General features: G+C 39.1%; 1 protein-coding gene across 8 annotated transcripts in view; it reads left to right on the top strand.

Moving 5' to 3' along the window:
- FOCAD (focadhesin) overlaps positions 1-26,070 on the top strand; it is a 196,483-nt gene that overhangs the window by 148,811 nt on the left and 21,602 nt on the right. For all 8 annotated transcript variants that reach the window (XM_065549450.1, XM_065549453.1, XM_065549452.1 and 5 more), the window contains 9 exons: positions 846-934; positions 3,154-3,195; positions 6,538-6,646; positions 10,278-10,394; positions 12,711-12,949; positions 14,763-14,852; positions 19,033-19,180; positions 22,717-22,836; positions 25,820-25,942. In XM_065549450.1, coding sequence (XP_065405522.1) covers positions 846-934; positions 3,154-3,195; positions 6,538-6,646; positions 10,278-10,394; positions 12,711-12,949; positions 14,763-14,852; positions 19,033-19,180; positions 22,717-22,836; positions 25,820-25,942 — 1,077 coding nt within the window. The remainder of the gene's footprint in view (positions 1-845; positions 935-3,153; positions 3,196-6,537; positions 6,647-10,277; positions 10,395-12,710; positions 12,950-14,762; positions 14,853-19,032; positions 19,181-22,716; positions 22,837-25,819; positions 25,943-26,070) is intronic.

Below are 26,070 nucleotides of genomic sequence, written 5' to 3'. Positions count from 1 at the left end.
CAGGGTCCACGTGGTCAGTTAGTGCGTGGCAAGCTAGCTCGCCGAAGATTCACACCGTGGCTTGCCATGCACTAACTCTTTGTGTAGACAAGCCCTGATTCACATTTTGTGAATGCCATTTGGATTTTGCAGAGATTACTCTCTTGTGTTCTCAAGTTTTCATGATTATCCCACGTAAAGATGTTGAATGTTTGAAAAACAGTGCTTGTGCTCATATATTTTTTCCATCAAAACTTAATAAAATCAGTGGTTGTCTTGGGGGTGGAAGCTAAACCTAGACACCCATTCTCAGTCTCCTACTGAACAGATTTGCCTAACACCTTCCAATCAGTCCTCCTCAGATCATAAAAGCATCCCATAAACCACTGTGGTGAATCCAACAACACATCCTTTGAGGCACAGCTAGAACTGGCATGAAGGATTGCAAAGAGGATAGTGAGTAAAAGGTTGAGAAATTCTGGTTTAAATGATGCATTAAGTAAACAATAGGTTTTGCTGTCGTTGTACCTTTGAGGTAGTTGGTTTCCAAATCTTCTTCCCTGTGGGATACAAGTTTGTTGATCCTTCTTTGTTATGAGGGAATAAGTTTCCTTCCATCGTTAGGAAGCTGGAGCCATTATTTCTATCTATAGCAACCACTCCACTCTTCCCAGAATCAAAAATTGCAATTCTTTCACATAATACATTGTATATTACAATGGGATGTAGTATCAAGAACAATTAGGTCCAGTCATGATATGGATCTCAAGGGAAAGGTTACATCTGTTGCACAAGTGTTCCCCGCAGAAATCTCAGGATTATTACCCATGCAAGATCTCCTTCTGATTTATGTTGTGATTCTGCAGGGGAGACAGGCAGAGCTGGAGATGCAGTTAAAACATGGAAAAGAGGATCCTGAAGAGGTGCAGTACAAACAATTTACAGCCTGGCTCTGGTAAGAGAATGACTGTCTGCTCCTCATCACTTGTAACTGCAAGTGAGGGGGGCAAAAGGGTGGGGATACTTCAAAGGCTTTAATGTTGCAAGTTTAATCATCAGTATGAGTGCTAATGAGAAAAAACAGATATGATCTCTAATTTTAAAAAAGATGGAGAGAAGAGAGTGTAGGTAAGGATGCTTATATTCACAGGTAGCTAACCCTTTGCAGTAGTGACAGTAGCTGGAAGGAATTGAAAACTGCAGTTATTTTATATCCTGTTATATGAAAACCTTTTGCTCAGTGCATAATTGAGTAACAGAGACAAAAATTATGCTGTCTTTATTGAGTATGACTTTGTCATGTCAAAGCTTACATTACAAGACAGTCTTGGAGGAGGGAGGTTGGGGGTGCATTCTCAGATACCATGATGATGGGCACAATATAAAACTTAAGGGTGTGTGTGTGTGTGTTTTTAAAGATGTGTACTCTTGTCCAAATCTTCAGCTCGTGTATATTAGTGTAGTTCCATTGAAGTCAATGGAGCTATGTTGCTTTTCCAGCAGATGAGGATTTAGTCATGTGTTTGTTATAGATGTCTTTATTTCTCTCTCTCTCTCTCTGTATTTTATATGTATGTGTACACATTCACATATACACAGTCAGGATGGTCCTTACAATAAATTTAAACCGTGAGTTGGTATAAAGTCTTATTTGATAAGGAAAATGTAATTTCTTAGTTATTTTATTCAACTAAGCACTGAGTATATGGTAGATAAAATAGGCCTGATTCTCTCTTCTCTTGAAGGAGATTTTTGCCAATGGCACTGTATTTGATCCTCTGTATCCCATAAGGTATAAAGAGAAAAGTGTATGCTCTCCTAGAACTTCTGAGGTAAGGTGGAAGTAGAAGACATTCTTGCAAAATTGCATTTTAGGTCAGGGGACCAACAAAATCTGCCTTAACCTCCTCTCCCCAGTGTTTGTAATTGCTTAACCTAAGCTATTAAATTTAACAGTTTTTTAAAAAGTGATTTAAATTTATGCAGGTTCAGATGCAAGTGCTAAGTCAGCAAAGGAACTGGGCTCCCAGTTGTAAGGTTGAGTCTCTCTAGGCCCTTCCTCACGGGCTCAGTCCTGTAAGGTGCTGAATACCCTCAATTCTTATCGACTTAAAAAGAGATTTGAGGGTGCTGTGCACCTTACAGGATCAGATGAGGGTAAAAGGAGGGGCCAGCACTCAGAGGACATATTAGGTATTTATCAGTATTGCCCACCCTGAAATCTGACCTTGAGGTTTGCTATAGTGGAGAGGGCAATACTGAATTTTACTGTTTAATGCATTTTTGCACCATTATATTGGTTGTGCCATTCAGTGTAAATGCTTTCAACTTAGGTGGGGTTTTTTTAGTGACTTTGCAAAAACAAATATTGTGCTTAAAATGAAACATTGATTTTATTCTTTAAAGTATGAGTGACCTATACACTTTGTTTTATAGCTACAATTTCAAACATTTTATTATGTGTTGTAGAAATTTGATTGAAGGATAGATATCTTTTTGGGTTGGATGACAGTCCTAGTTAAGATTTACTACTTCATATGGTAAATTGTGGTGTATGGGATTTATATATTATAAAAAACTTGTCAATATAAAAGATTAATGGCAGTTCATCCTGTGGATATGAATGCAAAACTAAACAAATGAAGTCAAGTAATGTGTTGTAAATTGATCACAGTAACATAGAAAGTATTCTAAGTGACCCTATAGCTTTCATTTCAATAAATTTAGACTATTGCACCACCTGGTAGCTTAACCACACATAGTTGTGTTCTGGACTATAATAAATGTTGGATAAATTGTTATAGTTCTCCATTGTAGAATATTTTCATTTTATTAGGCTGGGGCATAGAACATCGACCTGGAAAGCTATCTGCAATAGCTAGATGATCAGATTTATGGCTGCTGCATGAACTTGTATTTTCCACAATGTAGTATAAAATCAGATAAGAGCCTTTTTAGAGGACAGTTTTAATGGATTTAAGGATGTGAAAAATGCAAGATGGTATGTGACAATTTTTACTAGTTTACACTAAGTTTTATAAAATAAGTATTGGATGTGATGTTTGCTAACATAGAGTGGTCAATTGGAGGACTAGAGGGAAAATGCGTCATGGACAAGTTCATGCTGCAATGTAAAGTATAATGTGCTAACTTTACTTTTTGTCTCTTCTGCAGGGTCAGAGACATGCTGACTGATGTTATCAAGGGTGCTTCAAAGTAAGAATTGTTCCTTTATTAGAGGCTAGAGAGTGATTTCCTCTGGATTTTTTTCATTGTGGGTGATGCAAGCCAATATTTCCTATTGATGTGATTTCAACTCATAGCCACAAGTATAATGATAGGAGCTTTCCCTCCATGTACTGCATTGTATAGTTGGCTAGGTGCATTTTCTGAAGAATTGGGCATAGGCTGCTCAAAGGGCAGAATACCACTCTATGCACTGTTGGTCCAATCTTGTATGGCAAAGAATTTTCCTTAAGTCATTCTTTTTATAATTTTATTCCTCTCAGCTGTCTCTGGGGTGGAGCATCACCTCTTCAAAGCTAACCCACTGTCTCTCACTCTTAAGGGTTCCTGCTTGTGTCCAGACCCCTCTCCCTCCTGAAGGTAGATGCAAATACATATTTTCAGGCGGTCACTGGCATGTTAGCTCATGGCATTGGGTTAGCAGTGAACACTCTGGTTCCACCCTCAAACACCACTGAAAGGCTTTAGGAATGGTTGCTAGTAGCTTGATTTCTTCCCTGCGTACACATACTTCACTGATGGACATCACTTCACTGTGCTCTGTGGTTGGTTAACCTGGATAACAGCTTCTTGTACTCGACCAGATAGGTGCCAAAAGCCACGAATCTGGATAAAAATAACTCTTAAAATCATGGGCTCTGCCATGGAGATCGCAGCAGTGCTAGAACCACATTGCTGTTTATCATAGGCTGATTCAGAGGGTGGTACCTGCTTGAGCTGCAGAGAAGATTAGTCTTAATTATATTGGGAAATTCAGAGTTCTGGCAGTTCTAGATATTCAAATTTTCTGTAAAGATTTTGAAGGTTTTTGCCTTTTTAACCATGCAACTGTTCTTGGTGAATGCTGCTGTTGGAAATGTTCACATCCACATGCTTCCCTGCCAATCTACCTTCAGGTAGTTCACTCCTGGGTTGAGGAGGAGATGAAGAAGAGGAACTGATTAAAATTGAACTCTATATTTTAGCTACTCATTAAATGCCTATGAAAAGTTAGAGAAGTAAAGGTTGAACTCCTTTGTGTAACTACTATAAAGAGCAAGATACAATACAGGGACATAATGAACTCTCAGAATGTCATTTCCTGGCTTTAAGTAACAAGAGCCAATGTATTGAAAAAGAAAGTACAAGGTTTTTGTCATGAAAATAGTTCACTGGTCAAATTAGTTCATTAGGTAACTTTTTACTGTTGGTTCCTGCGGTTACACTCTCTTCATGGCTAGCTTCAAGGGATTTCCCATGGACAGACCATGCCGCTGGAGCTTTTGCTATGTTTTGTGTTTATTTCCTAGTCTAACTTCAGTAAATTCCAGGATAGAATGGTCTAGTCTTTGAAACATTTTTGATTTTTCTCATAGAACCTAGTGGTTTGTGGGTCTGTGGCATTGGTCTTTATGCTGACAGGCTGATATTTTGTTCTATGACAGTAGAATGTTTTTTATGAATTTAAGGCATCCGGGGGAGGGGGGGCAGTTTAAAAGTGTCTGACAGTTGAGTCATTTTAGAGTGCAACCACTGTCACTAGCAATAGACATAAAAATAAATGACTACACCAATAAATTCGGAAGTGATTTAAGGTAACATAAGAAGAATACTCTGAGAAATGAACTAGCCACCTAATCAAAATTATTTTAACTATCTCTGATCCAGAGTGGTCTAGGTTTAGTGTCCCAGAGCTGAAAAGTTAGTGACATTCCATTAAGACGTTCATCTGCCTTATCAAAAAACTATTTTCAGATACAAAAAGAAATCTCTAAAGACAGGAGAATGGGTTTGAGCTTTCAGAGTAGTACATATTTATAGTAGTAGTTGAGCAGTCTTTCTGGATATGCAATACAGTGATGCAGTGTGTAAAAACGGAAACTGAAATGTAGAATACTTCATCTAACCAGTACTGTACATTACATCAGCATCCAGTATGATGGTATTTCACATGTTCTATTCTACATAATACCTAAAAGATAGACTACAGGATGACAGAGAAGTACTTGGAGCCTATCTTTGTAGTCCTTTTTCTAGACATAATCTGAATGCCAATATCTTTGTTTTAGGAAAATCTTAAGAAAAAGTATCTCAAAGAATTTAGCAGGAAAGGCTCACAAGAGTACCTGTTCCCTAGCAATTTTCAAAATCAAGATGATCGCAATCTAAATTTTAATTGATGGGAAAACTTGGATATGAAAACCCAGTTTTCCTCTTCCTCATTTCCAGCACATACACAAGCACAGAACCTCAAAAGTGCTTAACAGTGGCTCTAGTGCATTTTAGCATAATTCAGATTTAAGTGTCAGTGCTGGCCACAACTCTAGTTGCACCTGATGTCTCACAAGGTAAAAAAGTTGGTGCTGGTTTTCTCCCTATAATTTCACTGACATTTAGGAATTTTTTATGCATTTTAACCTTGCAGATATGATTACTGCTTCACTGCCTGATTCCTATATGCCGAAAGAGTATGGCTAAGCAACTCGTGCACCTAAACTTCAGAGCTACTGGAAACTGATCTGTTTATAACAAGAAACTTTTAAATACCAAAATACTGAGGGAGCGTACATTTATCCAGCATTGTCAGCAAATCCTGTGCACAGCTGTGAGAGTGTTCCAATCTGTGTACCAGGGAAGAGTTGCATTTCTGTGCTAGCACATACTGGAACTTTTCTTTATTACATTTGTATGAAATCTTAATGCTGTGTGGTAAGAATGCCACACAACACTTAGCTGCATAAAGCTTTGTAGCCAGGTAAGACTGTGGCTTGTTTTGTGGCGAGGTGTGTGTGTGTGTGTGCGTACCGCTGCTGCTACTGTAATAAGCACCTACCTCTCCAAGCATTGCACGCTTTTGGAAGAGTGTGGCTGCTAGATTCAGCCATGTTAAGATTTTTGCAAGATTAGTACCACCATCAGACAAATTTATATAGAAAGAATTTTAGATCTTTTCAGCAAAAGCAAAATATATAAATGGTGTGAGGTAGACTATTTAGCTTCAAAAGACTTTCTTTAGTTGCAGCAATAGTCTCTCTCTCTCTCTCATATACATATACACACATGTTTGTGTTAGGCTTTGGATGACAAAGGAAAAAAGAAAACTATTGAAACAGTAAGCTTAGTTTCCTCCCATCTGACTGTGATGTGAGGGTGAGATGTGGGACACTTCCATTGGGTGGGTAAACCATCTGAGATAGTTAACTTTGAGAATCTCGCTGAAAGGTTGGTATTTGCTATACAGAACTCTGGTGGCATGTGCTTTCCCAATTATTAGTGTGTTTCATTATCTCGATCTCTTATGTCTCATTAATTACTGTTTATTCTTTTCAATAGGGACAGCCCAGTGGTGAAAGGAAACTCTATCTTAGCTTTAACTGGCCTTGCAGTTGCTGTGGCAAAATATGAAAATAGCCTTTCTTCAGACACTGAAGTAGGACCAGAGGTGAGTTAAACCTTAGAAGCACCGTTTTGTCATCTTAATGTGACTTACAATCAAAACAAAAGCACTGGGAGGTTGCATGGCTGAGAGGTCTGATAATGGAATGCAGAACCCCTCACTCTCTCATCTGTTCATATCTAGTCCTGCTCAGTAGTGACCATCTGCTAGCTCTGCTCTGTGCGAAATGAGCTTGATGGTCTCAATCTGAGTGTGTCCTCCCCACACAAAACGCCACAGTAGACACATTTGTTGTCAGTATTGTCAGAGCAGAGAAAGATCCAGTAGATGTTGAGGCTCCCCCACCTGCTTTTTCCAGATTAGACTTAATAAAATGTTTTGAGAGAGTTTGCAGTGCCTCTGTCTGTGCTCTACCTGTACTGCAGCTCAATAGAGGACTTCACTTTCTGGGACTGGCAATTTGGCACTTGTCATGATCTCTAAATTCACACCTGAAAAAGATCATTTGTTTTAGAAATAGATATATCCACAGTGTGTGTGGGTGTGTGATTTATGTATATAAATAATGACATTCACAACTTTAGTCCTTGTGTCCTCTGCCTCAGAGTATTGGCACTGGCATTCTTCTTATGTTGACCTCAAATACTTAACCTTGGTGCATTATTTGGTCAGGAAAGGAGAACACCTGTTCTCAATGAAGATCATTATTAACATGAATCTATTTTTCAGCTAATAAAGTGATGATGGAGTTGCTGGTATTTCCCGGTGTAACACAGTATAAATTGATAGATAGTTTGGCTCAAGAAGCTGCTTGTAACACTTTACATAACAGAAAATATAACTAGGAGGAGAGGGAAATGTGGATTGTAGCTAAATGTGAAAAGTAGGATTATTATGCCCAACTTTTCAGTGTAATAGAAACACCACAAACTAGTAGTCTGAATCTGTCTTACGTTAATTACCTTCCCACTGGATCTGTATGGGTTGGAAGAACTGTAAAGGGCCCCAGCAGCTGGGAATGCCACACACTGTTCTGCACTGACCACTCTGTCCAGGTCAGGAACAGTTTCGACGGGTGCTGGAAGGACAGTAATTCAGCCTTTTTATTGATGAAAAACATGGTGATGATGCAAAGCCTTAAGGAGGTTAAAGTGAAAAAAAGTATGTATCTTTAAGACTCAAAGGACTTCAGAGTGAGAGGAATGAAGATTTACTTGATACATTGTGGTCTCCCAGTATTCTTGCCCCAATGCCAGAAAACTCTGCCTGTTGTCTCCATCATGTAGCTGGTTTTCAACATGTTGACTTCCTGAAGATTCTTCTGAAACCCAGTCTCCATTAGGTTACTATGGTATCCTGCTACGAGGTCAATCTTTGTCACAGTTATTTGGACTCCCTGTTAATATTTGTTTCATTCTTGCATTTTTAGTGTTTTTACTTTGGTTAATAGCAGCTGTCAGAACAGGGTGGAGCATTTTATAGTAGTGTGTGTTTGAGATTTTTGTGTGGCCAAAGTGTTGAAGACCCTACCTATGTAAGCTCCAAAGAAGGCTGGAACTTGAATTTGATTTAAACAACTTATGTTTTCAGAAAGTTAGCCTTACTCTCAGAGGTGTGACATTTGCACTTATTAGGGAATTGAGGACACCGCTAAAGAGCTACAGAGCCTTTTCACTTATGGGTCACCAGTTTGGCTCTAGATCAGCTCAGTGGCAGTTAAAAGTTGTTTCCACCTAATGGAAGTTTTGGTAGTTTCTGTATGAGAGGTGTGGGGTGTGTCCCATTCCATATTCCATATCACAAACTCATTCCCATCTCTTTTCACTAGATTTTAAGCTCTTTGGGGTAAGGGCAATCTCTTATGAAAGTGTTTGTGCAGTGCCTAGCACGATGGCTGGTTGGATTCTCTAGCAAGAGCTCCTGAAACAGGGACAAAAATTGCATTGTGTGATTAATTTGTAAGAATTCGCAACACAGTAAATTGCCACAGACAATTATGGGTAGGAAGAGTTCAAAAAATCAGAAAACAGACCCGAAAGCCATGATTTTAGCATTACACAATTTTTGCACTTTTTGGGTTGGCAATACTGAATTTTTGATATGAGTAACCTTCAGAAGCCTTTCAAGTCAGTTCTACCAGGAAAACAAGTAGGGAAGCATTAGTAAATAGCCCCCTTAGAGAACTGACTTCTGAATTGTGGGAAAAACTACCTCTATATCTCAGTATGTTTGTTCAACTGTGATTTTAAACACATCTTATCAAGCTAATGAGAAAAAAATATAATGACATATGTTCTGTCTGCAAGTTCCTGGGTCATGGTAGTGGAAATATTACTTCTGGGAAATGGAATTAAGTTCTTCTCCATAAGGGGTGCCAGAGAACAAATTCAATCAAGTGAATTCATATAATATTTGTATCCTGAACAACCACAACTACTATCCACTTACAGCTACTAAATTAACTTGTTATAACATGGAATACTGAAATAGGGCCATGTGATTTCCTATTCCAAACAATAGGTTTTTTTCATCTTTTCTCAAGTGGAATAATAATCTTTGTTCTGTCCTGGGTTCTATTTCTAGCTGTGTCACAGTCTTTAGGGGATCTTTGGCAAGTCTCAATGTGGCTGAGCCCGTTTCTTGAGTTGTAGAGTGTCCCAGACATATTTTAAGGCTGGCTTTGTTCCTTTTGTAAAGCACCTTGAGAGACTAGGGTGGAGAGCACTACATAAGCACACAATATTTGTTATTATTTTGCTAACAATGTTATGACTGAGGCACATACTGCTTCCTATTTCTGAGAAAATTGTCTATTATCCATTTTATTTCTGTCTCGAGGGGAAAAGGACTTTTTAGGACAGATTTCCAGATGGGAAATTACAGTCTGTTACTGGGGGCATGGGTCAGGGTACTGTATTGTTAGAGGTACCATCCATACATGGCACACTTTAATCCATGCATCATTTATTGCATTGGTAAATTGCACTTCCTGTGTCATAGTGACACCTCAGTTTACTGTTTATTTTGTGTGTATGTTCTGTTTATGTGTCTGTTGTTTTAATACATTCTGTTCTTGCTACAGCACAAACCATTAAACAGAATATGAAAAGGCGCCGTTTGACTGAGACACAAGTTGTGGTCCTGTCTGCCCATATATAGTGGCTACCCACGTAAAATTAAAGATCCCATGTCGTTTTTCAAGAAATGAAAAATATTTAACTATAGTGTCCTTGGAGAATATCATGTTTCAGGCTGAAAATTTTCAAGTTTTCGACTACATGATTTTTGTTTCCACATTTAATTTATGCCTGGCTCTAGGAGAATTGATACAGCCAGTTACTTGCTCATATTGAGCCATAACAGTTTAGGGCTCTGTTTTTTTTCCCTGTACTGCTGCTAGTTTTGGGCCTGATTCAGCCATCTTTGCCGTCACTGAATAATACCTTTATTCTGCTAACTTCATGGAATGATTTATGGGAATAAAATGTGCTACTCGTGAGTAAGAGTGGCAGAATTAGACCCTTGTTGAGTAGCTAAATACTTCATAGCTGGCCCATCAGCTGCTGAATCTGTCTTCTGTCCTTGAATGTAGCCTGGTTTAAGAATAGAAATGAATGAATATTTGGAAGCTGTTATTTAATGTTTATTGGCTTATGTCATTTTTCATTACCTGTAGATCGAACCTGATTTTCTTCCCACAAAACACTGGATTTCTATGGTGATAGAAACACTTCTTAGTATTGTGAACAGTCGCTATCGCGCTAAAGGTCAAGTTTTCCCTTGGTTCTACCAGGTACGTCTAGAAGTATAAAATATATAGAAAGAAAGAGGGTAAAAAGTAACTATTATGGGCAAGAGAATAGGTATTTGGATTTAGTGATCTTAATGTTGTTGATTGTATGAAATAGTTGTTTAATCTTGGTTTTACTGATGCTATTCTTGCAAAAAGACGTGTGGGTGGATGAGAAGGCTTTATTTTATTTTTTAGCAAATTTGCTTCTTATTTTTATATTTTTTCCTCAGATTTTTTTCCTTCAACTGTCTCTTGAATTTTCTTCTCTGAGTTTCAGCAGTTATTGATATCTATTTCATTTTTTTTTTGCAGTTTTTAAAAAACCCAACCCTAACCTCCATAACATTTCTACCTGCATGTACAAAACTTAACAATAAAACCTTAGCATATCAACCTAAATAGATTCTCACACCACACCACAAATCAAAATTCTGAGTTTGAATAAAAACATGGCTCTTAAATCATGCTCTGTTGGTTATATAACTCTGACTCTGAATGGGGAGTTACGCTGTCAAGGTCCTTCCCCTGAAAATGCCTTGCTCAACTCTCATATCTAGGGACTATCAGCAGAAGCATCCTATCTGATTTTAGACTTATAACTAGAACCTAAACCATGAACCTGAACCCCTTGAATAGCATCTGGCGGTGAACTGGAAGCCAGTGTAGTCTTCAGGAAACAGGTGTCATATGTTCCGTGCAGATACCACTGCTAAGTACACTGCAATTGTGTTCTGCATTAGCTAAAGCTTCCTTTCTAGATTATCTTCAAAACGGTATCCTTGTGTAGAACACCTTGCAGGAGGAGCCTTCAAGGGCACTGCATAACAGTGAGCCTCATTGATAAAGGGTGAGCATACTCCTTTTCCAGGGGAAGACACAACTGCTGTCCCTCTCTAAGTTCTTCCATCTACTTAATAATATCATGTCGATCTGAGCTTCAACCACCTTGCCATTATCTATGTTTCTGTCTTGACCAGTCTGCAGGGAAAGCAAAGAAACCACACAGCTTGGGTTAAATGAGAGGAACATAGAGTGGGGTGTAAGCCATGTGATGGAACCGCAGCTCCAGTCCTCTCACTGTCTCCCTAGAGTGACATAGACTGAACAGAAGGGGGCTAATAGAATGGTTCCTGCTAAAGGTGCAAGAGGTGGCTCAAGGTGAATGAGCATTTGTACAAGATCTCTCTCTATAAATCCATAAAGGGTGGTCACATCCAGCCACATCAGTACTGTTGCCCTTGATGTTTTGTTGAAGACTGATAGATCTAAAAGAGTTAATATCAATCCTAGTCCTCTATCATCACCGGGGGAGGGCCCAGACCACCAAAACCAGTGCAGTTTTAACACCACTTTCAAATATAATGCCAGACTGCCAAGGGCCAAGGAAATCCAGGGACTCAGTTGGTACTAGAGTTAATATGTTGCAATCTTCCAAAACACCTGCCTCCAAAATGGTACAATTTAAAAATACATTGTATTTTTGAGACAGAGCCCAGGGACTTCATTCACAGCAGTTCCCTCTTCCAAAATACAATATCTTTTAAAATGTTTTTTCTTTCTCAGTCTGTAAATTTCAAACGACAAAGCCTCCTGTAGAAATCACTGCTCTACAGGATACCTAGCATTCTGATTTGAATCTTTTTCTTCCCATAATTATATATAAGCTAATACACATATAGTAGGCTATTGCATATAATCAGCTTTTATTTATAGCTTTGTAAATAGAGGCAGTTAAAGGGCTTTCAGCTTTTAAAATGGAAAGGAATTTAAAGTCTTTGTGGTGAATAATCTGTCTCCTGGGAAGCTTTTCCACCAAAAATTTTGCAGGCTCTGCTGATGTTTCTCCACTCTGGACTTGATGCTTCCCCACCGCTAAAGCAGCATTTTTTTTTCTTCTTGATAAATTCCTGGCTTTCTGTAATTACAGAATCGCATGCCTGTTTTTATTTACACATACATGAGTTGGATCATTCTGCTGAATATTTTAGCAAGAAAGCTGAATATGAAAAGAGATAAATGTATTTATGCTCAGACCACTATTGGATTCCTATTTCCCTCACCCACTTTGTTTTTAATTCCATATTTACTCATTCTATTTTGATTCTAGAAGGTATATTTTCAATTACCATATTATTAAACTGGTTGTGGGGGGAAAGGAAATGTTGCTGGAGGCAAAGCCATGAAATATTATATGCTCCCAAATAGAAATGCAATTACAGTACTGTATGCTGTATATTTTTACATTCCTAAAATACTGTTTTCCCTCACAAATTGGAAAAAAAGAACAAAAACATCTTTTTTTTTAATATGTCCTAGAAATCATATTCTGGTGAAAACACAGCCAGTGCTATTGCTCGCTCCTGTGCAGCCACTGCTTTGTCTCTCTTGGTGCCAGTTTTCATTGTATCCTGCAAGGAGAAGGTTGAGGAAGTCCTGAGTGTACTGACTGCCAGGTTACCTGGGAAACCAAATGCTGATGAGTCTCAAGCTGTTCAAATCCACATAGGCCTTGCTTTGGGGATGTTTATCTCACGTTTGTTTGAAGAAAAAGTCAGGTATGGATTACAATCTACAGCAGGTGTGTAAATAACTAACTTCCTCCCCTTCCCGTAATGTGGCATTTAAGTTTGCAGAATAAAGTGTTTACATTTTGTAGTCTAATGATTCCCAAGGTCTTCTGCAAGATTACTGAAGACATCTTTTTCATTTCTTGATTAATCTCTTCTTCTTCCCTTCCTCTGTTATTGTTGCCATACTGTGCTGGGTGTGTTTGTTTAAATACAGCATCACACTCTCAAGATTAATGATGCGTTTTAGTTTTCATAACTGTGTAGGTGTTAAGATGCTCGTGTGACTCACTTAAGTGATACAGCCACAAAAAGAATGTTAAGGGGATTAGCTGCCCTTATTTATATCATTGTATGGTGGTATTCACAATTGTAAGAACATGATTGTCACTGTTTGTGTTAAGCTATGTGCTGCAGAAGTATGACCTACAACAAGAATGTCTGGTTACTTGCACCTGATACTAAACATCTTGGCTGCATCATGAAACACACAACTTTCTAAAAGCTGTGTATATCCAGTATAATGGACCTTCTTGAAAGTGTATCATTACTCTGTGTGGTGAAGACAGCATTTTCAGGGACTGTTTGGTAGAAGTTATCCTACAGCATATATGCAAGGTTGAAAGGAGACTCTCCAAGATGATTGCCACAGATTCCTGAATCTTGCCAAGAAATTCAGGCACTCACCTTAGGCTATGGATGTTTTTACTTCATGACTTTTAGGGTTTGTGTTTGCTTACACCCTTAGTAAAATACAGGTACTTGATTTAGGTCTTGCTGGCATAGCTATTATTTTTATCCCTTCAAGCTGATGGTTTCTGAATCACCTCCTTTGGCTAAAATGCATTTTGCATTAATGCGCTACCCTGATACTCAATACTAAGGGGATAATGGGAAAATAAGATTGCCCTGCTTTTTAAAAACCTACAGCACAGTTTGAGGATACATTGCCTCTTGATAATTAGTCAGTAGTGACAACTGAGCTACAGATAAGCCATAAAAGCCTTCTGAGAAAACAGGATTAGATCATCACACTGTACCAGGGGACCTGAAATATAGTTTGACCTTTTTTTTTTTTTTTAATTTGAAAGGAGAATAGCAAGAGAGGACATTTTTTTAAATTCCTTACATATTAAGGCAGGTCAGTTTTTGCTTTTTTGCCCCCAAATTTTCTCTGTCATAGATATTCCTTAAATTCAGCTACCAAATTCTGACTTAGAAAAGTATTTATGTTGAACCGAGAGATAATTTACACCAAAGCCTTCCTACTCTTTAAGAGGATTTTCAGTACATTCTGTAAGCAAGAAATCCTTTGGGGGTTAGTTCAGGATGTTCAGGCCTCTTTCTCCAAATAAGATCCAAGGATTTTGCTTTTCATTTGTAGTGCTGGTGGTAAGGGAACAACTTTCAAGACCGAGCCACAAAATGAAGTCTTAAAACATTAAGCCTGTGAAAAATTAAAGGTGCAGCTGCAGCTAATTTTTATGGGGCATGTAGTACTGTTGTCTTCTTCCTTTTTGGTGTTAGCAGTAAAGGTCTCGGGCTTCTGTGTGAGTGCTGCCTCACTACAACTGAGCCAGTTAGAAACAATGGTGGGTTCTGAAGTGGATTCTTGTACTTCAGCTGTACATGTAGTTGTGTGAAAGCACAAAAAATGAACAATCGTGCACTTACATAGAATGAGAATCTATTTTTTTTAGCAAATAAAAAATAATGTTGAATGGCAAGTTCATTCTTCCCAATATCACAAGCAGCATGAAGAACTGAACAGTGTCTTTTCTGTTTTATTTCTTTTTCATAGTGATGTGTCTGGCCAACAGATTAATTTACTTCTAATGAAGTCCCTTGATGCATTGGAAGATTGCTGCTTTGACACCAGTCTGGAGTACAAGTAGGTTTATTCCATTACTGATGTCAGTATTTACTATGATTGCTACTATTCATATAGGCCATTAGGGCTTCAACCCACAAATTCTGAATTTAGGACTACAAACCTGTTGCTATGAGGAGACTGATCCTGTCCTTGGATACTTCTACCTGTCTTGTATCTTCCAAATCCATTACTATGCTCATTTTAACATAAATGTTAGGATTAAAAATTCAATTATCTTGTTCACTGGAGATGGAGCAGCAGGCAGTGGCAGCAATTTGAGGCGGAGCATTGTTGCATACCTTACCTGTGCGTGTTCATTAATGAAAAACACTTTTGAAAGTACCCCTCAGTGTTCTTCTATAGCTGCCAAGTTGTTCAATGGAGTCTAGTTGCTGCTGCTGCTGCTTCAGAGCCTATTACTGGAATGTGCATGTGTGCACAATATAGTCTGAGCCATAGGAGCGGCTGCCTCGCATGGCTCCTTTATCTGGAAGAGCCAGCCTGTTAAATTAACAGCTGTGGATGGCATGAAGAATATGAAGGGAGGCAAATGTATGTCATTTGCTGCGAGTGCCTTGAAGAGAGAAGCAGTGTGTCAGCAGGGCAAGAAATTTTTGAAGAATATTCATAGTTACCAACATAGGCAAGCCCAGAAGTATCTGCATACTGAATTATTTCCTGTACATTAGTTGCCATTTAACAATCAACGTGTATCACAGAATGGCATCTCAGATATGATAGTTACTTTCTATTCTAGGAACAGAGAAATATCTGAAATATCTCAGGTATCACTGTGAGTAAATGTTAACTTAATAATGGTGACCACTTATGTTGATTCTTCTGTTACCAAAGTCAGCAGAGCAACAATTTCTGTTCTTCCCCTCCCCCTTTGTACTTCTTCAAAAGCCCAGGAGGGGTCACAGCTGCACTTCATTGGGCTCTGAACTTGGAAAGCTTAGTTTGGATTCTGATTTGAGTTTCTCTGCCCTTGGCTGGCATAGAATGCACAGGGAGTTGTATCAGCTGCATCACATTGTTGTACCCACTGCTGCTTAAGATAAAAGCTTCACAGTAACAGCCAAAATAGGCCCTCCCCCCCCCCCCCCACCTGCCAGCAAAAGGCGGACAGAAGAACACAAAACAATCGAGAAGAGGAGAGGAGAGGAAAGATTAAAGCCTTCTCCCCACCCCACCCCCGTTTGATATAAGTGTAAAGCGGGGTGGCGGTGGGAGGGGAGGGTTAAGCTAGTTATAAAATTGGTGTGCAGTGTGAATCCTTAACTTGAAACTGAGCAAGGAAGTATTTTTAGGCTTTAGTTGGTATTGATTCTTGTCCAGCTAAAACTATAGCTATTTTTAAAGTGGGTTCCTTTAGCCTTTATATTTTGCATCGTAGACACTTTTGCCTATGTGACTTCAGTAGTATGTTTATTTCATTTGGACTTCATCTGCTGGAGATTGTCTGAAGATACTCTGATGTTCTGTTCCATCAAAAATATGCTACAAACTGTCTGCAAATAGATATATGTTACATAAATAAGAAAAAGGCTCAATTTTACACCCAAAATATATTTCCTCTAAATGTGGTTGGAATAAAGTTGCTTCAATTTAATATGTTTCTGGGAGAGCTGCTTCTGGAGATATGTCACCAAGAGCAAATTCATCATGCTGGCCTGATTTAAAAGGTGTGTAGCTTTTATTAAGAGATCTCTGGCTGCTTGGAGCTGCCATTTGGTTGGAGAGGATATGTCTTGTATCTTGCTGCCATCTAGTGGAAAAGACATCACTTACTAGCGAATTTTTTCGCTGTTGTACAGTAGATGTTTTGGTTTGTATAATTTTTTTTGCAAACTAGTAGTTCAGTACTGCTTTCTAATACATGATATGCATCATTTAGAAGATGCAGTGAGATGTTCTATGTATCAAAGAGCATTACAGATTTTTTTGGTGTCGATTTAATAGAAAAACCCTAATATTTTAGAAAACCAAAAACGGAGACATATCAGAGACTCCAAGCAGTCATCTAGGGACTTTGTTATTGCTATTGATTTTACATGGAAGGTGCTCAGATGCTGCAGTGATGGGTGGTGATATAAAACCCTAAGATAGAGAATTAAATAAATATTGTTTAGAAACCTATATTCACACACATTACTGTTGAGTATATGTGTAATTGTAAATATATATAAAATGGGGGATTTTGACAGATAATTCAACAATTAAGTCACCAGTAGAGTCGTTAGGCTCCTTTATTGTGGAAATTGCATAATAAAATTTACAAATATTTCTCTCTCTCAACATTATTGACACACAGAAGGTTCACTATACATTTGCATTCGTTATATAATTCCTTTTAATGTTATTGATCTAGTTTACATTGAATATATTATCTCTCTAAACAAATTCAATTCTACAAGGATCACAGAGAAAGCAAGGTGAAAAGAACCAATCCAAAGAGAACATCCAATTTCACTCAATTGTTACAATACAATATGCAGATAGTGAATATATTATACTACATTCGGTCCTTGTTTTATTACGTATTGATTTGGGACATTTTTTCTTTTTCAACCTAAGAAGAACTGTGTGTTGAAAATGGGGTTGACTGTGGTTTATGTATGCTCCAAATGTTGAAGAATGCCAAGATAAGTCACAAATAAGTGGTAGTATTTGTGGCTTACCAAATATATATTTTTCCTTCCTTAGGGTATATTTTTATATAGTCTTTCAAATGTTTGGTTACTATATTGATCTATGGTATAGCTCAACTAGACTACAACTACTTGAAGAACAAACATGATAGGACAAAAAAGTATGATTTTGGCAAAAATGAATGTTCTTGCTTATGTGTTCAGTATATATGCGATAATGAGCCTGATAAATCTGAAATTTTCAAGGCATTAAATGGCCTCCATTCAAATAATCATCTAACATCTGCGGACAATAAATTGATTTGCCTCTGCAAAATGCTTAATATCAAATAACTGATTGACAGCAGTACAGGATAAGTTTCAAACATTTTCAACATGGAACTCCATCATTAAACCTTCTTATAGATTACTGGTCCCAGTGTAGTCGATGGCAAAAATTCCCATTAACATCTGTGATTTCAGGAGTTAGCCCTTATGCATAATATCAGCCCTTTTAACTTTTACTTTTGCATTACTTATTTGTGAAGCACTTTGTGGTGTAGTATATGCTACAGTATTATATATGGTTGAATTATTCCACTGAGAAGAGAAGATAGCATTATTGCCATTATGTCAGAAATATTACTTTAAGAGGTCATAGAGCATGCTGTGGCACTTTAACTGGTATGTTTTTAATAGCCGTATAGACACAATTTAAAAAGAGAAAAGTAAGAATGATCACTAATAAATTCACTGTTTTCTTCACAAAACTTTTTCTCCTACACTCCCCTATGAAATGTAAATTATTTTTTTAAAGCATTGTTGCACTGAAAATTGTTGTGATTGGAAATCTAACTATATCAAACACTTTTTTCTTTTAGTCAAACTGTCTCTAATTTTTGCATATTTTAAGAATAAATTATAATATAAAATGTATATATGATAACTTGCGATAATTCTAAATGTTTAATTTTCCAATTGTTCTATAGTTCATATATCCCAGTGATATTTAGGAGTATCTGTTGCTGAGGGTTATCTTCATTGTCCTCTGAGGCGTAGATAGAGACTGGGAAAAAATGTCTCCAATCCTTGTATTGCTGTTGGAAAGTGTTAACTATTTAAAGATAAGGCAAAAGTATTTCTTGAAGTTATTTTTATTTAGTTTGAGTACTAGCGGCATTAATTTTAACAGGATATCCCAAGTTTTAACAAGAGTCCCCAGAACTCCTGCCCTCCTTGTTTCACACTACATTGACTGTTCACTTTAACAGTTGATATTGCTAGTGACATCAGTATAATATATCATGTGCATAAGGGCTGGGAGTGCTTCATCTCTAGAGGCAATGAACTCTTATCTGTGTGTCTGTGAGGAAGAGAGAGAAAGAGCTGTCCTTTAAGAAGACTAGGTATCAGTCACATTAGTAGTATCTATGCAGTTGAAATGCCATATAGGTTCAAATTGAGTTTCTACAGCTCAGTATCCTGAGTAGTATTGAAAAATAGATCCAAAGGGAGCCTAGGCTTCCTTAACTCTTCCTAACCATTTTATGTTTTCTCTTCCTTTTAAGCACTGGATGTATCTTGGGTGTAGGACTTGTTCTTTCATTTATGAGTCACAGCAGCCAAACAGAATCACGGGTTCATGTCTCTGCCTCTCTGAGGAAACTCTGTAGCTACCTGGATGCCAGTGAAGAGCAAAGCAGAATGTTCCAGGAGGTAGGACTCTTTTCTTTTTTTTTATTATAACTTTCTATCCCCCTCCACTTTTCCTTCGTCCCCACCCATAACATCGATTTTTACCGAAGACAGCGCCATACATACTATAACTATCAGACTAATGATACACAATTCCAAGGTATGTTCCTTTTATGCATGAATCTTTGACTTCTAGTTTTTCTTTTATCATAACATTTTAGCTTTATATTTATCAAACAAAGCTGCTTTGATATTCTAAATTTTTTTATTTAATACAGCACAGGCACTAAGAAATAATACATCAAACTCTTTTTAGATAGAAACTTTGTCTCTTCTTAGGTAGAATCCCTGCTGCAAGGGGTAGTCTCCCAGAAAGCACAAAGCAAGTTACTGATAAACAATAACCCTTCCTTTAAAGTGGTCTCTACTCCTTTCTTTGAAAGTTCCTTTTGCTTGCTCCTGTGATTGTAGCACTAAGAAATGCTACTGTGGCTGTGGGTTTGTCAGCATTTCCCATTATAACAGTTTTCAAGTGTTTTAAAACTCAGATGAGTGGGGTTTAAGCATGACATTATTTATATAGTGCCAAAATGCATGACACTTAACAGACAAATGAGATGTCATCCCTCCCCTGAAGAGTTAGCAATTCAAGTTGAGATGTAACTTGACTAGTGAGGCTGACAACACTGGGGAAACTGTAATGGAGACTAAGCAAGAGAGCAAATTTGAGCATGTGCTTAAATTTTAAAAAAGCCCGTTCCTGTCACACTTAAGCCCATTGCATGCTGAATAGTTACGTTACGTAATCCCCTATTTTTCCAAGGGATTTATAAGCTATCAGTACGGAGTTCTACTTTTTTTATACAGCACTAAAACTTTATTTTCTTTTTTTTAAATAAAGGTATATTTTTATATAGTTCCGTTTTTGCTTGCAGTCAATATATGTTATGTATTAGCCTTCTATAGTTCTTGGATTATGCAGTAAAGTGTTTTATAGCTATAAAATAATTTTTCATCCCCATTGATTATGGAGTGCTTTACAGAATCTTAACTGATGTACAAACTTTACACAGGCTTCAATGCAGCAACTGCTGGAATGAATTGCAGCATCTGTTTAACATTACAAAATACTTTGGAATAAGATGTAAAGCATACTTCCTTTCAATTTGAAACTCCATAGGGAATTTGGGGAGAAAGTATGTAATTACACCAGTTACAGTTTGCCTAGGATACTGGGACATGACTACACTTACAAAAAAAGCCATGGAATCTTTAATGACCAGAAGTGCTTGGGACCGTAGCTTACCATTTGTGTTTGTGAGGAAGGTTTCTGCACTCCCTGTCTTATTCCTGTCCAGTATGTTCAACATTCCACACCTGCACCATACAGGGTTAATCCCTGACTCATCAATATTGTATCCTGTTGCTACTGGTGTGTTGTTTGGAGGACTCCCATCCAAGTAATGAGCTGGTCCAACCTTGCTGCATATGAGAGCTAATGGGATCACAGCACATTGTGGTATAACCTCAAAGTATTTTCTTTCATTGTGTGATCTCCTGATTACACATACTGAAAAATGTGACCATGTGTGCGGAAGGTCAAAAAATTTTACCAAAAATATTTTTAAGCATGTAGTTTTGGACTTAAGTACAAAAAAGTCAGCCTGGAGGACGAATCTTTCTAGGAAATTAAAAACAGCTGAAAAAAAAAGCTTATAATTGTAAAAAAAACCTTCTTTACCATAACTGTAATTATGCCAGAACAGCACTGCATGTTTTTAAATGCATAAGCCATCAGCATCCTGCATTGCTTGGGACAGGGGTTCTCAACCTTTTACTTTGAGCCCCCCCCGCTATAAAAACTTCCTGGCCCACAACTGTTTTTCTGCATATCCAGTAAATTAAAAACCAGGGCAGGCATTAGGGAGTAGCAAGCAGGGCAGTTGCCCAGGGCCCCACACAACAGGGGCTCCCGCAAAGCTAAGTTGCTCAGACTTTGGATTCATTTCCAGGTGGTGGGGCTCGGGGCCCTGGGGTTCTGCCATACCCAGTGGGGCTTCAACTTTCCACCCTGAGTTCTAGCAAGTCTAATGGCAACTCTGCTTGACGGACCCCCTGAAACCTGCTTGCGGCCCCCCAGGGGGCCCCAGACTCCTAGTTGAGAACTGCTCACCCAGGAGATATAGTTATAGTATGAATTCCATTACATAGTATTTATAACATCCCTGGTACATCTCATTATCTATCATTTGGATGAGATCCTAAACCAAAGGTCTTTTACCTGCCTTGTGGTTGTCAAGAGAAGAGTAAAGACCTTATAGTACGTTTCAGGAAGAGTGAGAAAGAATCTGGGTGTCCTGACCAGATTTCCTCTCTCAGCAGTTTCTAGTATTGAAGAGCTGTGAGCGCTGTTGCTGAGTGCATAATGGTTGCTGCCTTGGCCTAAAGAGGCACTGTACTGTCAGTAGCAAGTCTTTGCTTTGTAAACTTTTTCTGGACACCTAGAGTATGAAATGATCCTTATAAACCCATCTCTTGTAATCTTACATAAAGTTTCTGTTCACTACAATGAAGAATTTAGTATGATCTTAAAATGTCACAACACTGTCTCCAAATGGACAATAAATACTTGCATTGTGCTAACACTGAATTGAATAAAATATACAAAGGCAAAGGAGACCAGAGTTAAGGCAGCAATTACAATTTACTACTTTGGTTTAGATATAGGAATTCATAAACATTTCAAAATACGAGGTACGTCTCTTACTATCTGTAGTACCTGGGCACAAAAGTTTGGGTTGAGGGCATACGTGTAGCTCTCAACATTGGATTTCCTTAGGTTTGGAATATCAGTTGGTCAGTAGTGTAATTTTAATGATTGATTGTTCGTTAATGGCCAGATATTGTAAATTTGAGTGTTATCACAATCCTGACATGTAGCATGCAGCAGCATTGGAAACCACGTGGAAAACTTGTATTGGTCTGGTTATTTTACAGTGAACTTATTCCTATACTGAATGATTGTATCCACATTTTATTTCACTTATTTCCTAGAATTAGGTATCCTTGAATACATTTAGGGTGGGTTACTTATTATCTGGAGTGGGGCAGAGGAACGAGGTATCTTGGTGTATATCTACAGCAGGGGTAGGCAACCTATGGCACGTGTGCCGAAGGCGGCATGCGAGCTGATTTTCAGTGGCACTCATGCTGCCCGGGTCCTGGCCACCGGTCCGGGGGGGCTCTGCATTTTAATTTAATTTTAAATGAAGCTTCTTAAACATTTTTAAAACTTTATTTACTTTACATACAATAATAGTTTAGTTACATATTATAGACTTATAGAAAGAGACCTTCTAAAAACATTAAAATCTATTACTGGCACGCGAAACCTTAAATAAGAGTGAATAAATTAAAACCTGGCACACCACTTCTGAAAGGTTGCCAACCCCTGATCTACAGTATTCAATAAAAGCTGTTCCCTATGTGTTCTCACCCTGGGAAATGTTAACCTGTTTTTTTTTTAACCTGTATTTTCCCCCTTTCTCTTTATTCAGATCCTTGCCTACTCCATTGCCTGTTCCTGCGTCTCTGCTTTCAGCATGAAAATCATAGAGGCAGTGGAGGCTGAAGAGATCATGAACAAGTTGCGGACGTTAGCGGAAAATAATCAGCAGGTTATATCCACAGTTTGGACCCCTTTCTTTCATTATATTTGTTTGTCTTTTCCTATGTATCTTTAACTCTGCACCCATGTCAGCATAAGATGGAAATTCCTTGATCCTTCTTGGGTATTTGTTTGAAAGAGTGTGATTTGGGGGAGGGTACAATGAAGGCCATTTGTTTAATATGTATATTCCCTCTAACTGTTCATTACCAAAGGGTGAGACAAAAACTGAATTTATATAGTCTGACTATGTTTAAGGGAAAAGCTTACATTTTCTTTTCAGGGTGTCTCAGCACCTTGAACTTCCCAATTAATATCTTCTTCCTAGTTCTATTCTTGAGACCCTCTCTTCCTGGGGCAATAGCCTTTCTCTGGGTTCTCTTGAATTATAGGTAAGGCAACGGTTTTGTCATGGAGGTCAAGGAAGTCACAGAATCCATGACTTCCAAAGACCTCCGTGACCTCAGCCCCGGGGACTGGGAGCTCCAGGGTCCCGTCACCTCCTGCAGCGGCAGGGAGCTGTAACATACACCTTGCCGCCTGAAGCAGCAGGCCCCCAAGCTCTCAGCCGCCATTGGCAGTGGAGATACCCCGCAACTCCCAGCCGCCACAGGTGTGGGGGTACCCCGAAGCTCCCTACCAGCCGCGGCAGCCGGGGGATCCCCGGCAGCTTCCCGCTGCTGCTGCGGCGGGGCAGGGGGACCCCTGACAGCTCCCCGCCGCTGCAGGAGGACAGGGGGAGCCCCACAGCTCCCCTGCTGCTGCAAGGGGGCAGAGAGACTTCCGCAGTGCTCCCCTGCTGCCATGGGGGGGACAAGGGATCCCCACAGTGCTCCCCTGCTGTTATGTGTAGCAGGGGGAATCCCAGTGCTCACTGCCACTGGGATGGGGGCAGGGGGACCATGCAGCTCCCTCTGCCACTGGTGGCAGGGGAACCCTGGAACTCTGAGTCCACACCAGTGGTAGAGGCCCCAGAGCTCCCCGCCACCTCACAGCTGCCCGGTCCCTTCCCGTTTTATCATGGATATTTTTAGTAAAAGTCAGGACAGGACAGGGCTTTTTTTCTTTATATTTCTTTATTGCCCGTGACCTATCTGTGACTTTTACTAAAAATATCCATGATGAAATCTTAGCCTTAATTATAGGCAACTGAATGTCTACTCTTTCTGTAGACTCCATACAGCAGATCACAAACACAACCCTAATAGCTTGGTGTCTCACCCACAACTTCCTCTAGGGTGTCCCTTTCCACACAGTCAGTGTTCTAGGATAGCAGTTCTCAAACTGTGGATCGGGACCTCAATGCGGGTCTCAACCCTGTTTTAATGGGGTTGCCAGGGCTGGCTTAGACTTGCTGGGGCCCAGGGCCAAAGGCCAAACCGAAGTGCTTCAGCCCTGGGCAGCAGGGCTCAGGTTACAGGCCCCCTGCCTGGGGCTGAAGCCCTTGGGCTTCGGCTTTGGCCCCCTGCCTGCGGAGATGGGGCTTTGGCTTTACCCCCATCCACGACCTGGGCTGGCGGGGCTTGTGTGGGCTCAGGCTTTGGTCCCCCTTCCTGGGGTCCTGTAGTAATTTTTGTTGTCAGAAGGGAGTTGCGGTGCAATGAAGTTTGAGAACCCCTGTTCTAGGATCTCCATCTAACAGATGACCAAAACAGCATCCTTTTGTTACTTCAGCATTCCTTGACTGCCCTTCTGTCACAGTTTGACTCGCTTCACTCCAACAGCCTTGTTTCAGCACTGCTTCTGCCTCCTTGTCTAGCCAATCTCTACCAATGGGAAAAGAGAAGAAGTGCAGTCACTGAGAGGAAATGCTGACAAGACTGTTCACAATCAAAACCAAACTTCACAATAATCAGCAGACTAGTAAATTTATCTGGAAATGGGAGGCAAATCAACATTTACTTTTGTAATCCTTTTTCTTCACATCAGAAAACCATCCTCTAAAAGAGAGGCTCCGGCACCTTGGTCCCTGGGGCACTTGCTGGTGGTCTGCAAACAACTAGCTGGTCATATGATACTGGTTCCTTCTTTTTTCCAGCCTCTAAATCACATTAAAGAAGCTAAAAATACATTACATTATTTCCTAATATCACTGTTCCATGTAAGCAATTGCTGCAGTTGCAACAAGGATGTTGTGTAATTGTGAAGTTAGGTATTCTGTGAATGGGAGGGGATTTGGTCAAGGAGACAATATTGATATTCAAATGTGATCCATACGGAAGAAGGTTGAGAATTCCCTGCCCTAAAGCACAGACCTTGTCCCACAGAATCAAGGAGTAGAAACCTTCAATGAGACTTCACTCTGATCATGATGAGTGTCTATACAGCTGCTGATGTCCTAATAGTTGCATTATTAACTCATTTACATTCCACTAGTTCCTGCCTCGTCACCCGGTTAAGGCTAACGAGGCCTTGATGTTGCCTGGTATAGTTAAAAATATATATGTTGCAAATAACACACCGCAAATGCTTAACTTTAAGTATATACATAACGCCATTGATTTAAGCAGGTGCTTAAGCTTTTGCTGATGGAGGCCTAAATATCTCTCTGAACTACAACACTTGTTCTTCAGCTCTCAAAAAACAGGTGTCTGTCACTTTACCTAAAGAAGTCCATTGACTGATAGCAGTAGCAGCCTCTATCCTTTTTTCAAGCCAGTCATTAGAGGGCAACATAATTCCATATGTATACATAGACACGCACCAAACCAGTACGTTACAACATGACAGGGCTCAACATCGTAAAACTGGATGCTTCATATAATTCGATTTCCTGAAATTGATACCTGTAGTTTTGTCTTTGTTTTAGTCAACTATTCATTTTAAAAGCACCTGCTATTTTGAATGATGATGTAGCTTGTGTTATTGAACATATCAGTGGGACGTACTGCACCTGGAAAATGCAGGATGTTTTTCTTTTGAAAAAGGAATACATGGGCTTTTGTGAAAGCTGTTTTGTAATCTCTGTTTTCGACATCTTGTGTTTCCTGCAGACATCCGGTTTTGCTTTGGCATTGGGTAGCATAGTTCATGGTTTGTCAGTCTGTGGACATGGGAAAGCAGAAGACTTGAGTAACAGACTGCTTCCTGCCTGGATGAAAATTGTGCTTGCAGAGGTAGAAGAGCTGTCTGTCTGTCCTTTTAAAAAAAATAAATTACTAATGAGTTTATTTCATTAAGGAGAAGAAAATAGTTAAGAATAGTTTGAATTATTTGAGCAGGCGATTAGAGTCACATTTAGAAG

Source organism: Chrysemys picta, chromosome 6, assembly GCF_011386835.1.
Source record: "Chrysemys picta bellii isolate R12L10 chromosome 6, ASM1138683v2, whole genome shotgun sequence".
Taxonomy (NCBI): Eukaryota; Metazoa; Chordata; order Testudines; family Emydidae; genus Chrysemys; species Chrysemys picta.
The sequence above is the reverse complement of the archived record's forward strand: the minus strand, read 5'-3'. Positions and strand labels throughout refer to the sequence as shown.